Source organism: Cyrtonyx montezumae, unplaced genomic scaffold (assembly GCF_038088225.1).
Source record: "Cyrtonyx montezumae isolate F1298 unplaced genomic scaffold, pur_monq_1.0 scaffold_1, whole genome shotgun sequence".
Lineage (NCBI taxonomy): Eukaryota > Metazoa > Chordata > Aves > Galliformes > Odontophoridae > Cyrtonyx > Cyrtonyx montezumae.
This window is the reverse complement of record NW_027071825.1, coordinates 6,951,416-6,969,465: the sequence shown is the minus strand read 5'-3', so window position 1 is coordinate 6,969,465 and position 18,050 is coordinate 6,951,416. Positions and strand designations below refer to the sequence as shown.

Here is an 18,050-nt window from a genome sequence, read left to right as displayed (position 1 = left end):
CAGACCTTCTGACTCATGTTAAACAGATTAAGGAAGGCAGATCAACCTTACTGTAACCATTCCCAGCACTCTCCACTTCCCGTTTTAACAAAGAAATCCACCCAGACAGCAACTTAGTACACCTGGGACTGTGCTGCCAACCACAGACAGCTCTAAGACACTCTAAGGCTAGAGTAGATGACCAACTTTTGGCTAAAAGCTAAACAAAGCGAACCCTACTCAGGTTTCAATTTTATTTTGCAATTTGTGAAGTAGCCCCAAACAAGAAAGAGAACATAGCAATCCTGTATTTTATAAAAGGTATTCACATGTGTTATACCCACAATGCAAAAATTCCAATCTGTAGAGCAAGATCTAACAACTGAAAATAGCAAACCCCCGATCAGGTACGCAAAGTTCTTCATGTTTTTCAAAATATTAAAACCTCAAGAGAAACTGTCCTCAAGCAATTTCAAGCCATATTTCACAACCCAAGGAGGTACACAGGTTTATCTTTTCTTTCTTTTCTTTTCCATGGAGTTCTCAGAACGGAGCATTTGAACCTTTGAAATTCTCTCATAGCTCATTTGTAGGCATCTCACTGCATCCGAGTGAGTGTGGATGAGAGGGATAATTGAAAATGGGACATGTGGGCATCAAAACAAGCAAAATGTCCCCCTCCTTTCTTTTTCTTCTGGTTCATGCTTCTAAATGAAATCCCAGGCTGTCTTCCAACTGCTACTCAGAGCTGTCACAGAGAAGGAACACGTAGAGAGCACTTAAAAGACTGACTGACCTATTTCCATCCTTGTCTGTGCTGCTGCATCTAAACCCTTCGTTCTGAATTCCACACACATACATGCACACGTGCACAGCAATTTTTCTGAATACTCCCACAAGGAACTATTTCCAAAGTCTAACCTCATCTCCTAAAGGAGCTCTCTGTAGCCTCCAGAACAGCTGTTAACCCCATGGCCTAAGTGCCCTCCTTAATTAGGTTAACTTTTGGGAGCTTACCCTTTGGGGGAAACATCAAGTGTTCTGGCTCACTACCTTGTCTTCTCTTATATCAGGTCTGTTCTCCATTGGATGCTGTGCTATATCCAAAGAATCTGTGTACAAGGTTATTTTAATTTCTTTTAAAAATGCAAGCATACAGAACACAGCTGTGTATTGAATAAATCTAAAATTACATCAATCGTCAAAGCTCTGTACAGAGCCACAGACCACAAATAGAGCACCCAAATGGCTCATCCCTTCCCGTGACACTGTAACCAAGGAACCTCAAGAGTGGCAAAAGGTCTCAACAGCTCAAGTGCTCTCCAATCTTCCTTGCCTCTTTTGCAGCAACAAAATGAACCTTATTGCTCTATGTCACTTCTGTGCTGCTAGCCAGGAAGCAGCAGTCAGCATCTCGCTGATCTGGTAGAACTTCAGAGACAGAGAAAAGTTAATTGGTTTAAATGAGACTTAAAAACAACAACAACAAACAAACAAACAAAAGAAACAAAAAAGAAAGTCCTCTATAGAAGGACCTTCAACAAAAGATTTCAATGAAATCTCTAGGCCACAGCAGTGTGACAGAGTGGTGGCAGTGTTTGTGATATTATAGTGGAACCAATAATGCTTAGGAGGAAACTTTGCTGTTGTTTCTCCAAACCATGCCCTTCATGAGCTTCCCCCCTCTTTCCACCCCTTTCAATTAAAAGGGTTATAAAACAAGAAATGAAAAAAATGTTAATGAAGGCAATATAGAGTATTAAAAAATATATATTCTTTTTGAATATGGTCACATTATCCTTTATTGGCCCCTGAAAAAGGATAAAGTAAATGTTGTTTCATTATTATTTCTTGTTGTAAGAGAGCTCTGACATGAATGAGTATAATTACTGCTTCTGTAATTTTGCATCATTCCCTCAGTAAGTTTTCTGTCTTCCTAATGTGCTTATTATAAAAAGAACTGCTGGTCAGCAGGGTGCCAAGAGCTGCAAAACGTTGTTGATGATTTGGGAGTAGAGCATGCTCTTGTAGATTTTTAAAAAGCCACACTGAACGGATCTGGAAACCTAAACTTTGAGGAGCCCTGAAAATGGTGAAGAACTTCAGAATATTCAGGTACTCTGAAATGTCACAGCAGACCCTTACATTCATATTTTATTTTTGGTAATGAACCATAACATCAAGCATCCACAGATATACAGCCAGACAGGACAAAGTTTGGTTTCCAGCTGCAGGCGTCACGAGGACAACCTGTTACTTTCCTTCTTAGCAAATATTTATATATGCCCAGAGCAGATTTTAGCCCTTACACTCTAGCCCTGTTGATTACCCAGGAAAAACACAGAATATCAAATATTAATATTATTCTGCTCCTCAGTGTCATTCCCAAAAGACTCCTGAACTTTGTCTCTACTCAAGTCAAAGGTTGACATAAAATGTGGCCATTTTCTCACATTTCCTACCAGAGCTCACATTTGGTCTATTTTGTAGGTGGTAAAAGCAACAGACTCAGCCTATTATAAGGTAGCTAATTCTTAGTTTCTTGTTAGCAGACTCTGTCCCACAATATGCTACTGAAATATGTGACAAAGATTAACTTTAAACACACCCCAGAGTAGCTATAGTCCAAGTACACAAAATTAGGAAGCAACTTTGGCTGAAAGCTAATTTAAATGCCAAAAAAAGTTTGTGAATTTGCACTGAGTCCTCCATCAGAACTACATAGGCCTTTACTCCTAATCTCTGGGCAGTGGATTTAGTATTTCAGAAAAAGAGGGAAAAAAAGCAGATGACAGCACCTTCCCTCCTATTCAGTTCTACATAATGAAAGCCTGCTGCCCAGCTTTTCCAGAGATTAAAAGACTGTGAGACTCCCACGTAGTTATAGAGGCATGCTACACAGGCAAATGCCCACTAAATGATGCCCTCTTCTAAAGGAATTTATTTATTTAAAATTTTGTGATATTGTTCTGAAAACAGCTCAAAGCATGTTAACCTTACAGAACAACTGGAAATAGTCTCCAGGAGAGCCTTGAAGCATGCAGCTATTGTGTTCTTGTTATTCACAGATCTAAACATTTCTTGCAGAATCTACCATGATCTTATTTGTGATGGCTTCAACTACTCCCAGAAATATATTCTCACATAAAACCATATCTGCTTATGTACAGGATAACTGTAGTGCTAATTCAAGTACTAAAACCAAATAGTTAAATAGGAGGGATCATCAAGTCCAGCTGCCTGACCACTTCAGGGCTAATCAATAATGAACATATATTATTAAGGGCATAATAAATTGTGCCCTTTAACAGAAAGCCTTTTACTGGTTGGTAATCTTTAATGATAGCTCACAAGCAACCAGAAGAGTCCCATTGATTAAGCAAAATTTTAAACAAAGGGGAACATCTCAAATGATATTTGCCAAAGATTTCCGGTTTCTTTTTTTCTTTTAAGCAGATATAGAAGTTCAGGATTCCAGGTGCTGGGTGAGTTTACCAGTCTCAAGAGAAAGAGAAAAAAACAGAGTACATTAAGGCATAATTCTGTCCTGCATCTGAATGCTTTCTTCCAAATTCCATTCCTCATATGCCATGTATCCCGAGATGTCTCATCCTGCCCCAAAAGAGATCCTTAGCTAACAGGACAGAGGCAGCTGCTCTGGTCTCAATACTGATGCACTTATGCCTGCAGGCAATCCCCTGGGAAATTTTACTTGCAGCTGGTTTAGACTTGCTTGTCCTACTTGACTCATTCACACAAAGGAACAAAACCTGATGGCAGCAGCTGTGTTAGGAAGCCAAGCTATTATCAACATTTATGGGTCAGAACAGGGTGTCTGGCCTGCAGGAGATGAGAAGTGCCACCAATAAGCACGTGCAAAGCAACCAATACATATGCATCCAAACTGAATGAACAGTAAAACGGGAATCAAAAGAGAAAGCTCCATAGATATGAAAATCCATTTGTCTTTAATAACTGCAGAGACTTTACACGGGACCAATGAGAAGCTACAATTGCAACTCCAAAGCTCAAAATTTCACAGTCAACTAATTAGTTAGGTGCTTGATCTTGCAGCGTGCCACAGAGGGTATTGAATTAAAAAGAAAACAAACAAAAAAAAGCTAAGTACTCCCTCATGCGGACCCCAGAAGCATCTGACATACCTCAGTGTCAGAAACAAAAACCACAGCACCAGAGAACCTCCCTCTGCTTACAAAAATCTGAGCTCCAGATTCCAAACCCAGAGTAAATCTAAAGCCCTCACAAGTGCAACAGCACTGCCCAGCTTGCTGTTTGCATCATTCTGCTCCAACAAGACATGCTCCTGTGCCTTCTTCGCTATATAAAGAGCAATGATGCTCATTCTTGAGGTACTGATGAAGAAATATGGAGTGGTATAAAATAAAGCTCTTAATATCAACCAGTTATATTGTAATAATTCCAACCTTGGAAATGACTGCTCAGCATTTCTACCATTTTTTTTTTTCAATTAATTGTTGGCAACAATTCTAATTTGTAAGAAAACCTGTCTTCAGATAATTACATGCTAGCATAAAAACATACATGGCATAGTTTAAGTGACCATTTTAATTAAGAGGACCAATGACAAAATATTCCCTTGACAAAACTAAGTACCAGCTTTCACTTTGGCCAGCTGGTCAAAGTCAGATCAAGTCTATTCAAGAGTTCAGATTTTAACACATATTTTGTCCCCAGATGTAGGGGAAATAGAGTATTGTTTCCAGGACTAAATGAGAAAGGTGTGGAGTATTATGGGAGATATAGTTTTTGCTTATTACTCCTTGTCTATTAAAACAAAACTCCAAGTCTGAGCAACCATTCAGGAATAAGAAGGTACAAATGTGTTCTGATCATTCTAGCAATGATCAAAATGGCCAAAGCTGACCTTCCTCCTGCTTCTATGGAACTTGTACAACTACAGATTAAAATGCTTATACCCTAAAACCAACACCATCTGTTTAATACAAATTTTCACAAAAGTATCAGCAAAAGTTAACTGGATTTTCTGAGAGATTATGAAGTTTTACTCCTGTGATGTTTCTTCTGTATCCTACTAAGCTTACATGGTATCAAAGCTTAAAGCCCTCAGCACTGGACAGTTGAAAGAAAGAGCTTCCAGTTTCTATTGATTATAATGGAATTTGTCATTTGAAAGGAAGAAATAGGCTCCAGAACTTGAACTTGAAGAATCCTTCAGTTGGATTAAATGATTTAAGTATGTAGTGTGTCAATTTTTTTCACTCAGATACCTATAATACTAAAGGAAGACCAAGAAACCATCAGACTTACAGGCTTCTTGCAAAATAAATCGATCTGCACTAAAGAGTGTTTTGAAAATCATACATTTTAGAGCTAAAAAGTGTCTAACTGATCATCTTTCCTGATTTGCCACACCCTACATGCAAAAACATTCCCTTGAAGCAATGCCCATTCACAATATTAACTAATCAACAACGATGACACAGACCTGAAAAATCCAAAGTTCTTAGAATATTGATCTATATTATTTTAGACAGAAGTCTGAGATAAATTCGTTGCTTGAAATATCCAGGTTGGCTGGATCAAGCAGATGTGGTTATCTCTCCTCCAACTTCAAGATGAAAAAGGACTTGACTGAGTTCCTCTAAGGTAGCAGACATTTGAATTTCATGGGAATTTATGAATCCTCAGCTGTGTTGTTACTGTTAACAAGACTTGACAGTTAAATGCATTTCATTAACAGAAACTAGAATAAGAATGACAAGATTTTAGCAGATCAGATCTGTAATTGAAAGGGTGACCAATGTAAGGCATAACTGTCTGCTAGGATTGTGCTTTGCTACTCACACCAATATAACAGCATGTATCTCCTGAATGTGACCTGTCTTTCGCTTACACTAGTTAGCAAAGCATCAGCAAGGTAGAGGTGTCAAGAGCAAGCCTACATGACCATTAGTTTCTCCTCTCATGTCAACCAAAAGTGGAAGAATTAAAAACAAACAACAAAAAGATTTTAGCGGATGAAAATGTACAGATTTACAAGGGCACAGCAGAAAGTGAAGGAGAAAGACTGGCAGTTTGTCATTTGGATCTTTTCAGTCTTGAAAGAGTGGACAGAAGATCTATCCATGGACAACTGCTGGGGTACAAAACTTGCTGGGAGGGCTAGCATGGAACAGATATTCTCATCATGTAAGCTTCCTCACTAGCCAGCACTGCCAAAAGATTGACTGGGCCTTGAACACCTGTGAATTTCCAAAGCCCACTAAACAAAACTACCTCCAGCTGCACAAAATGACAATTTTATCCAGGTGCAAGAAAAGACAAGTAGAACCATAATAACACTCAGCTGCAATAGAACAACAAAAATCCTAGAGCTAGAATTGAAATAATGCTCACACTGGGAGATGAGTTCTCAGCTGTGCCCAAGCAGTGAAGAAAGAGAGAACAGAGGAACATGTAAAGGTAATCCATTCTGCAGAAACACACCTTTTGGGTCAACCTCCCTTTGCAAATGTATTTTGACACTAAAAGCTCCTTCCCCAGTCTGGAAAAGCCCCAGTATCCAATGATACATGAAGATTACTTATCCTGATTGTATAGTTATCTATTGTGTTTCCTGTCACTGACCAGAGGGGAGGGAGAAAGAAAAAATAATCACAAAAAAAGGGGAAAAAGCCCTACCATTATTCATCCAATTACATTTAGTACTTTGTCTTCTCTTGCTATAACAGTTCACTTGATTGCCTTGTACACCTGCTGCGCCACACTTTTAGCTCTGAAAGCACTTTGGGAAAGTGAGGATCATTTATGATGTGCTTATACAGCATCTAGCAGAACAGGATTGTGGCTTTTGGTGTACACCACAGTCTTATCAATCACCTGAACATTCAGGCTCCTTTGCTAGCTTGTTACAATTCAAATTAATATATGTCATTTATTATTAACAATACAAAATCCAGGAAGTTTTGCACACTTCTATATCATCTTTCTTGCAGTTCTTGAGATTCTCAACGATTCATGAAATCTTGCACTAAGACTTTCCATAATGCAGATTACTCATTGCCTTACACAGGATCAGACCACAACTCAGCTCCCTTCACAACTAGAGAATGGGCTAGTTTACAAGGAGAAACCATTCCCTCACTCAGCTGTTATTTGGAGATCAAATACATGGCCTCTATCGTCCTTTCTTCCCAGAAGCATCACACAGAGGCACCATAGAGAAGTTGAGACTTTTCGTAGATCCAACAGAGCTGGCAGACTCCCAGGATAACTGCTACATTAGCCTCAGGGTGCTGGAAAGCTTCATCCTTATGCAAACACTTGGATGTCTGAATGGCCGTGATGAAAAGGGAGGGGGTAGCTAAACCTCCCCCACCACAACAGCATTCCAGTATTATCAGAAATCCAGCTGTTCTCTACAAACAGGCAGGATTTACTGCTCATACTTTGGTTAAGGAGACAGATGAAATTCCCCTTCCCCATCCATTATCATTGTATAATCTATACAATTCATCAGCTCAATGGCTGTGTCAGTAAAGAAAAGGGAAAGAGAACATTAGTATTCAGAGCACACGCACCGCAGAAGACAGCAGGCTTATGATCCACACAACCTGAAATAAGCACTTCTCTTCCCTGGGGACGTGGGTTAACACTGAGTAGCTGCACGTTAAGTCACATACACTTCTATTAATATACATCCTTTCCAGTGTGGGAGGGGAAGAAGAGGCAGAATACCTGTCCCACTCACACTGGAAGAGATGGCTCCTGCTTGTGTGGTTCAGGAGTGTGTGTCCACAAACGTCACATCCATCCCTTTCCTGAACACAACCCATCCATGTCAGCATTCTTCCTCCAGCTCCCGGGCACCAACCAGGCAGAGCCATCAGCTGTCAATCAGATGTCACATACACCTCCTCCCAGGGCATCCTGACATCCCCCCTCTGCCTGGTGCCAGAGGCAGCAGGGAAGAGGTAATCTGCTATGAGATTAATTGCTCCCGCTGCCACGTCAGCACCATTATGGTGGCTGCTGTATTTAAAGGGAGTGGAGAGAGAAAGGGATTTCATGGACAGTTTTTCACCGCATATGTAACAGGACATAACAGCTGCTTGGAAACAGCTCATCTCCAGCCTCTGACTCTATGAAGCTCCTGTATGAGCAGTAAAAATAACCATTTGCACCTACTAGCATATCATAAACCTAAGAAACAGATAGTATAGGCAAGGTTGATTGTGAACATACCATCAGCACTCAGGAAATAAGTGGCCATCCCATTCTTCATTTCTAAAGTGTCTGGAATAACTACACAACAGCTACCAACATTTCAGCCTCCAGTTTCAGTTGCCTTAAGCCCATTACACCACGCTATCAACATTCAGGATCTGTCCCTACTCATTCCTACCTCCTGCTGCGGTCTCATTTTCCTGGCTGTGAAAGAAGCCAAGTGAAAGACATTTTGCCAGGCTGGATTTCTGCAGGACCAGTCCTTTTCTGGCTCATAGCACTGCCACACAAGCACCAGCCATGGCACAAAGGAGATGACAGGGATGTGTGGCCAGGAGGGAACAGAGCTGAACTGCCCCTTCAGCTGCCAGCACACACTTTCCTTAGCTTAAAGCAGCTGTGAAGCAGCAGTCTCCAATCTCTACCTACTTCAGCAACAAAGATTTGTGTACTAGTAGCTACACGAATAGTTTCTGTTACAGACACAAGCTGAGTTTTCAGACAAACACCTTGCAAACTCCTTCTACGATCAACACACGGTTGATCTTCTGAGAGACCTCGCATACGTGAATTAGCATGAGCAAAAAGGCATTCTCTCTTCTGCCTAGAAGTGATACATCACAACACCAAATCACTTAGATCCATTACTGGAAAGTGCAAAACCAAGGCTCACCTGTACCACCACGGTTAGGGATTCTGCAAGCCAGCATGCCAGCCAAGACGTGTGAGTGGGATCTTGAGGCAAGCATCTGCCTTTTACACTCCCCAGAAGTGATGCACATCATTAGGTTATTGAATGCTGTTTTAATAACACCATATTGTTTTGGATTATGGATGTTTATTATTTAGATTTGTCTCAGGATTTTTTTTCACGTTACATGACACTGCCCTTAGGTCTAATATTGTAAATTATATGGCAAGCTGGCATCATTTTAAGTGCCACCATTTAAAACAAACAACAACAGAAAACAACAGCAGAGCAGCTGCCACAGCGGAAAAGAAAACTACGAAAAAGCAACTTAAACAAACATTCCCTTAGGCTGCTATTGTTTTCCTAATAACTTGGATGGGATTTCCCCCTCACTACCCACACAGTAGCAGATGGAACAGGAATACACAACATCTCCATTGATATATGAGAAATCCTTCCATCATAAGCTGAAGGTGAGCACTGAACCCTTTTGCTTGTGTAACATAATCAATTCTGACCAGAAGCAAGGAGCACTGCAGAGACCATGGGAGGGATCAGCAGCTGATGATGGTCTTCTGTAAATGGGGACCTCAAACCACAAAGCTTTTTCATCAGCTGCTTTGCCTGAAAAGTGGCAGGTAAATCTGTAGGTCTAGGTAATCAGATGCTGATTAAATAAGGAGAGATGCAGAACGGACATGGTGAAAAAGTTTTTAAGATACTACCTGCAGTGAAACAATCCAAAAATAGGACATGGACTAAGTACATGCTGGGTGTTCCCATGCTTATGGATAGAAAACAGAACTCCTTCCACTCTATCCCTCTAAGTTGTTCCCTGGAATGAACAGCAGGTGATCACATTAATGCAAAATTTGACCTCAAATTGGTCATTTCTGCAGTAAAATACTTCTTCAGTTGATTTGAAGTTTACATTTTTCACTTAATTTTTGCAAAGGCAAATCCTTTTAGCATTAACTGTCACTCAAACACACGCTGATAAAGCTAAAATACAACAGTAGCCTGGATGGGTCACCTGGAGCAACATACATGAGTATCTAGGAACCTGTCAAGAGCCAGGAGAGTACAGCCAAGTTATTCCATGTCAGATAGAAACCTCTCAAAGTGAGGGAAGGAGGGAGAAGTCTAAAGAAGGAACAACTCTGCTCAGTAGCCCTGATAGCTAAAGAACATCTTGAAACCCCATATACAGCCTGGATATCCGTAGAGCTGTTGGCATGTAAAAACCCTTTCCAGAACCAGATCTTCAGCAAAGCGGCAGTATCATTAATTTCATTTGAGGGAAAGGAAGAGACAAAGCTTTGTAACTTGAAATCTGTCCCCAGCACTAACAGTTATGCAAACATTTCCCACATCATGCAACATCTGCCCACAGCCTCTGCACGGACACCTGCTAGAGCAGGAAGATCTCTGGTGTAATTGCAACAAGGTGCAATTCAAGTTAAAGCTAAGTGTTCCCCATGTAAGTAGACACATGCCTACAGATTGCTGATATAAAAGACAGTTGCAAGGAAGGCACTTGCACCTGCCTCTGGAAATGGATCAGAAAACCATACCAGCAGATGGCACTTGTAAATACACAGCATACTTCTTTGGGGTAGGGTCACAGAAATAACTTCCCATGTCTGACAAACAGGCTTTTAGAGCAGCCCACCAGCCTATAAGTCACCAACAGTGAGAGTTCACTGATGAACCAAGAGTTCATCTTGTTGCATCATGAGATAGCGACCAGCCCAGTGTGTTTCTGTCTCCTCTCACTTGCAAAACCAGAAATAAAACAAAACATGTTTTGATTGCATAGGTATATTTAAGGATGTCAGTTTTCTAAGCAGTACTGCTTGGTATCTATGTCGTGCCTCAAAGCAAAAGAATGTAACATGCTACTTAAACACACGCTAATAAATGTAAGGTCCACAGCTAACCTTATATTTGAGATCTAATTATTCTTAAATTGCAGCTAGGGAAAACAAAGTGCAGATCTACTGTAAATAAGCTGAAGTTAGCTGCAAGTCTTCTGCAGATTAGAAGAAAAAAAAAAACCAACACAACAACAAAACATCCCAAAACGATCCACCAGTGACTTTGCTCCTTTGTTTGCTACTATTAGCAAGAGCTTGAATCACCATTCAGACACACAAGATAGACAAAAGACAGAAAAAGAGAAGTCCAACGTTAGTTAGCTTTATAGCTGAAAGTAAAGCAAAGAAAGCCAAATAAGATTATTCAGATGTAAGAGCAGCTATTCAGGATAGTAGGAAAAAAAAAGGCATTTAATCTGAATTGATATTAACACCCCTATTTTTTGCAAATATATTCTATAAGAGAAAGACATGCAAAAATGGATTCGGTGAAGGTCAAGAATAGGCTTCTACAGCAACACACAGACATAAATGGCACTCGGGTACAAAACTTCTATTCACTTGGCTGGGATTCATGAGTTGGGTGCTTATCCTCTGCATAACGGCTCAAAGGTAATAATCACAAATGGTCCTATTTAAATGGAAAATAAATAGCCCTGTCTCTTTAAGGACATCATGTCTCATTCTCAGTGGAATAATGGCAGATATAAAAAAGCTACGATTTCAATATTTCTCATTATGACTTCTCTCCCCGCTTCTGTAAAAATAAAAGGCTACTCTGTATTCCCTGATCAATCTAGCTAAAAGAGAAGGGTTCGCTTATAACAACAAAATAGCAGCTCCAACACTAGTTACGTATTCATCACATGTGAAAATGGTCCCATAATGCTGCCTTCAAGCCCTCGCAACAAGTTGTATTAAATTAGGTTGTTTTTTTTTCCCCTGTACCAAAAGCAAAATAAATATAGCTTTATTTAATGCTGCTAAAAGGTTCAGATTCAACTGGAACCCCAAGGCATGTGGCTTTGTTGTTAAAGCACATATACTGACTCTATTGATTGGTGCAGTCCTCTGTGCAAGAGAATTTGTCACATCAATAGCAACTGAAAAATACTCAGGAGTTGTAATATGGTTTAAATGAGCAGTTACCACATCAATATAAAGAGCGTTTTCAATGGCAGTAGATAGGAACCCTTTTGCAAGCCTGGCATTTGTTTTAAGACGAAAGATAACATTTTTTTATGGAAAAAATGGGAAATTGTTTTTTGTTTGTTTGTTTGTTTGCTTATTTAAACTAGTGACCCAAAACATTGACCATGATCACTATTTTATGATTGCAGCACTATGGACAATAAGAACAATGGAAAAAGGCATCCAAGCAAGAGAGGAACAAAAATGCTAGAAAATCTTCACTGCTTGCACCATCTACTGCTGCATTGGTGGAAACTTAACTTGTGAGGTTGACACCTCTGCTTTGGTCACAAGTGGATTAAAATCAAACTAACAAAAACCAGCGAAAACTCACAGCAACAAACTAATCTCCATTTCATGCGACTGAAAAAATGCCTCCTTTTTAAAATACAAAATAGTCTTATATATTCAGGGTATGGAACATTCCCTGATGGTGTATTTTTAGAGTATAATTCTTTCTCAATCACATCCTTTCATCCCTTGGGTTAATATACCACCAACATTTTTGTCACTCAAGCAAAATCACATTGAAGGCAGACGAGAAGCAGCATGTGCTGCAAGTTTTGAAGGAGATGAGAAATTTCACACTATCCTGATATCTTCTGGGTAACTGCTTATTTTATGATGACTAATAGGCAATTACTATGGTAATACTGCAATACAACATGTGTGAGGTTTGGGAATGAGAAATTATAGGTAACTACTTTGGACTCATTTCTATGGTAACAAAAAGTAATTGTCATTAAATACCAGTTATAGTGCGGCTGTACCTGGTAATTATAGATTTTTTATGCCCAGTAACATAAATAAAACCAATAAATTTATTCAAAAGGTCCATGATTGTTTACTTATATGCTGTTATATAGAATACACAATGACAAACGTCTAATTAGGAAAAATAAACTCCATCGAGAGCTTCATCTTGTCATCTGAGATGGATACTCAGTTTTTCAATGCACGTGTTACACATTCATGAAATGAAGCTAGTAGAAAATACCCTTCCCCATCAGAAAAATACATGAAAAATAATCAAGAGATGTTAGGCGAATTACAGTGTGCACATGAGCAGCCATGTCTCACAAGACAAGTGATAGTATGAATGACGTGGCATGTCCAGCCACTGTGAACAGTGAACAATTATGTATGTGGTTATATATATATATATATATATATATATATATATATACACACCCTGTGAAAGTGTTAATATCAAAGACCAAAGACAGCCACTCTATTTTACAACATATACTTCTAATTCAAAGCTAAGACATTTTAGATAAAGTCCTCTTATGCTTTTACTGTCAAAAGAGCCTTCAACCATAACATGTGAACATCAGTGTTTAACTTTGATTATTAATCACAGAAATGAAGTTCACAAAAAACCTTTGTAGGATCAATCTGAAGTGTTTAATTTGATCTGAAGCAAAGTTTTCTCATTTTATTTCAGACTCTTCTATAAGGATCTTACTGAAAGAGTTTTTAAACAGATCATGCCATTATTAAATATACAAAAGACTGTTATTATAAAATGCTAAATCTAAACTTTTTAATTGTTTCTCTAAACCTTCCTCTCTCTTCTTCCACCCCCCCCCCACACACACAGAACAAATTGTCAATTTTGACTGCTTCTGCAGGCAGTTTCAAGCTTTTACAAAACTTTATTTGTGGGTCTAAAATATACCATTTGTCCAAACCATTTCATCCCAAAACAGCTCTCATTTCCATATGAACTCTCACACCATCTACAGTGAATTTGGCTTTCCAATCTCAGTAGGGCTGGCCTCCTTTTCATCCAACAGAGTGTTATGTTGAACCCTCATACAAGCAAGTAGAAAACTGTATTGGCTTCAGAACCATCATACCTGACACCAAAACAAGTAAGGATCAGAACTTCCCCCATTCACACAAACACTTGAAGCCCCTACAATCAAGATAGAGGGATATTCTAGTGATGACATATCAGAACATTTCAGCTAATTTATGGCTTTAATTTAGAGATAGGTGGCACTGTCACAGATGACATATCAAACACTAAGGGGGCATTAGTGGGTCAGGCAACAAAGCCTTTAGAAAACAGTAAGGATATTTCAAGCGCCTTGTCATGGCATTTCTGAGATATCTTGGTGAAGATCTGCCCAGACTAAGAAATACATCCCTTTTGGTGCTAGTATGGGGTTTCATCTCTGGAAGGTGAGACTGACAAATTGGAACTAATCTAAAGCAGTGTGGTACAGTCATCTTGCCTGCAGGGACACATTTCAGCATTCAACTGCAGAATGCCAGTTTAAGAACAAGCTCCCGATAAAAGAAAGTTCAGGCCAAGCCTGGGGATGCACGACTTTTAAAGCAAGAACACGTTTTTTTCTTAGTCTAACTCCACCTCCCCAGGGATGGTAATAGATTCAGAAGATGATAATGCTAGAGCACAAGTAGAGAAAAAGTCAAGAAAGCTCTCGTCTCAGAAGTAGTATTCCCTTACTTTCTAAAATTATTTCACAGTTTAATCCATCAGAGGATTGGAGAAGTTCACAAATATACTTACTTTTGTCATGATCTTTCATGATAAAAACAAACAAGTTAAGTCTCATCCCCAGCAAAAAGGGTCTTTCAACTTTGTTGAGAGCTGTGGACAAATCACCAGCCAGAACAGAGGGCCAACCATGCTAAAGAGCCACTGTTCTAGATGGAATGACCTATGCCTTTTTGTTCCCAACAGTATGGGGCCACACATACACCTCCCAAACACTTGCACATACTTGAATACATCAGTAAAGTTTAGCCATCTTTTTTGCATTACTCCTGATATCAAGGGAATTGACATTCATTCCCATGATTGTTTCTTTTAGAGCCCCCTCAAAGTAGGTGCAACATAGAAACAACATTCCTCACAGGTGTTTCTGTGCCGCGAGCAGTCATGTTTTATAGCAGTGATATTAAACTCACTTGTTGCTGGTTATGAACATTTCACCACAAGAAAGTCCCTGTAGAGTCACAACCTATTTGGTCTGTTCCCTAGAGAATGAGCAACAACTCATAGATAATAGACAATTATTGGTATTATTGTTGCAGTTTTGGCTTGAACTCCCAAATCTTAGTTCACTAGCACTCAGGAAAAGGAAAAAAATATTTCAGAAAAGAGCATAGGACCACACCATCCACAAAAGTCCTTAATCTCCAAAAGCAATAATAAAAAAACCCTCATCAGCTGAATGTCACCATATTGCCCTGTCTAAATGTGTATGCAGAATACAAGAACTACTATATCCCATCCCTTCTACAAGAATTGCTGACACACTCTAGGCTTTTAATGGTGCTCACTACACCTGGGAATTCAGAGGACAGCAAAGTCCATCTGACAGCATACTCTATCAATTGTATAAAGCTGAGTACTGCTGGGGTTAAAATAAACTCTCTCCCAATGGCAGAGGATCAATCTACAAACTCAAGCATGAGGTTTAATTACCCATTTCATTATCTTAACTTGCATAGTTCTGAACGTGCACCTTCAGTGAACCAAAGAAACAGTCAGTAGCTGCTGCTTTGAGAAGGAGGGAGATAACACGAAGGAGAAGTTCAAATGACTAGAAATGCTCCTGCTGCCTGTGTCACCACAAACCTTGTTTTCAAGCCAAGGATTGTCCCTAGCTGATACCTCTGTGTTATACCATGCCACATTGAAGATTTCAGAAAGTTCCATTTATGTGCTAATCTGAACAAAGACCAAAGGAGATGAAATAGACTTATCTAGTCAATCACAGAGAAGCCAAAGAGTTAAAATTTCAAATACTAGCAATTGATCCTTAGAGACTTATTTTTCTTTAAATTCATCCAGCAAATTCAAGCAAACAAATTCTGATGTGCTTGTGGATTTTGTATGAGCAGGAAATAAAGTGTTTGCTGTAAATTATTCACTCAACACTAGTTAACTACAACGCTGGCACATTACTAGGCTTTTTAATATTCTTCTCAAGATAATAGGTAGTATTTTGCTTATTACCCTCATTTTTAAGTTATTAGTTACATTAGGCCTTTTGTAAATAAAGTGAAGAATTGCAAGGAAATCAAATGCTTTTCCAACTACCTCATTAAAAGTCCTTTTAGTTCAGGAGGGCTGAAAATTCTGCATATCATGGAAGGTAAAACAATAGCATAATACCAGGCTCAGCGATTCCAGATGAATTCACTTGCCCTTTCATAATACCTGGGTTCCCAGATGGCTTTTCAGGTTATAAGCCATATGCATGTCTAAAGCTGCACGCCTCTCAAAGGGTATAAATAACAATGCGGGAGAAAAACCTACAGGGCAGGTGAATTTATGGCAGGAAAAGAAAGCTACTTAATTGCAACTGGACTTGCCTAGGTGCAGGGCACCCGCAATAAGATAATGTAGTATCAGATTGTAGAGCCATTTTAAGGCTTCATTCCTGCAAGGTGACACAGCCATTACAATAAATTCCTGGTGCTGTGAGACACCACTACTGCAATATTGCTCTCTGCTTTCGGATTAGCTGAGTTGAGTGAGTATCAGCGTAGCTGGAGGGTGACTATTTGTCCTTGGAATTTTCACATATAAAACTTGCATAAGCGTGCTGAAATTACCCTGGCAGTTTCCTCATACTTCAGTTTAGGAAGCAACAAAGCACAGGCAGGCTAAGAATCACACCTGAAAACAAAGAACAGAGCAATCACAGCACCAAACTCTGCAACTTCTATCTTCTTCCTCAGTGGTCTCCCCATCCACACAATAATCTAGTCTCATTCTGCTTAGCAATGCAAAACCTAATTAGATCAAACCTCAGAGTAGCCAGGCTTCAGAGTATAGTGTTATTTAGTCTTGCACTGTAAGCAAAACCGCACAAGCTATGTATTACAATTCTCAAGGGTTTCTCCAGAGAAGTATGTGGTAGATGTAATTGCCCCCACAAACTAATCATCAGCTTATCAACTGCTTTTCATTATCACCTCTAGCAGCACATCTATTTTGTAAATAAATGCATAAAGAACAAACAATTTTGGGGAAAACAAAAGATTATCTGAGTATGTTCTCAAAGGAGGAGGAGGTAAAGCAGTAATTCAAATACTAAAATGAAGCAAAATTAGCATAGGGCGGGTGATTATTCCATTCTATGTATCACTATCTGTTACAGTACAATAATAGACTGAAATCTGTGACTGTAATGGATGATATGGGTAGCTGAAGGAAACTGTGATTGACTGACACATTTACAGAGAGGCTGATGAGCAGCATAATGAATGCATTTATAAAACATAGCTGAGGTCTAGCTCCACACTGACTTCAGCTCCCACACACAAAGGAGGTTTGCAAAGCAGATATCCTTCTATTTTGGGGAGTTCCTGTCTACCCCTTGATGCAAGCAAATTTGCCATTGTGTCCCCTTCCTCAGTGGGGATTTCAGGAAGCTTACAGTCACATGGGACCCTCCAGTTTAAAATAAATGAATTAAAATAAACCATTCAGTTTCAAAACAGAGAAGTGTGTATAAGGCAGATATAACAATATAGAGATTATTTCTCCATAACATACCTGTAATTTCCTAGGTATACACCATCAGGATTGAGCATAGGTGCAATCTTGAACACCAGGTGGTCTCTCAGTACCTTTGCAACAGGATGCTGGCTCACAAGGAAATCAATTATACCTGAGAAAAAAAAAAACAAAGATGAACTTGAAGAGGGAAGTCTATAGCATCAATAATTTCCAGGTATCTATTTGAAAATTTACATATAAAAGATTAAAATGATCATTCTTCTTGGTTTCTGGCAACGTTCTGCTTCAATCAGAACCAGCCACTGGCAATCACATAGCAGTTTTTACTTAAAAAAATAAAAAATAAAATAAAACCTCCAGAAATAACAACATTAAGAATAAATATCCTTAGTCCATCTTGATAAGTCAAGTACAGTACAACCACAATATCAGAAACAGCCAAGTTACTGATCATCAGTTCAATTACAATAACAAATACTTTTCCTCTGAAGTGATAAAACTAAGAACTAATGGCTAGTTTAAACTTTGCACTTCACATGGCTGGCATTTACGCATATGGGCATGTATTGTCACT

At 39.2% G+C, this 18,050-nt stretch overlaps 1 protein-coding gene across 1 annotated transcript in view; it reads right to left on the bottom strand.

The window, feature by feature from the left end:
• Window positions 1-18,050, bottom strand: part of LOC136050322 (BEN domain-containing protein 5-like) — an 842,375-nt gene that overhangs the window by 157,269 nt on the left and 667,056 nt on the right. Inside the window, exon 8 of the mRNA XM_065739166.1 lies at window positions 17,513-17,627. Within this exon, the coding sequence (XP_065595238.1) occupies window positions 17,513-17,627 (115 nt within the window). The remainder of the gene's footprint in view (window positions 1-17,512; window positions 17,628-18,050) is intronic.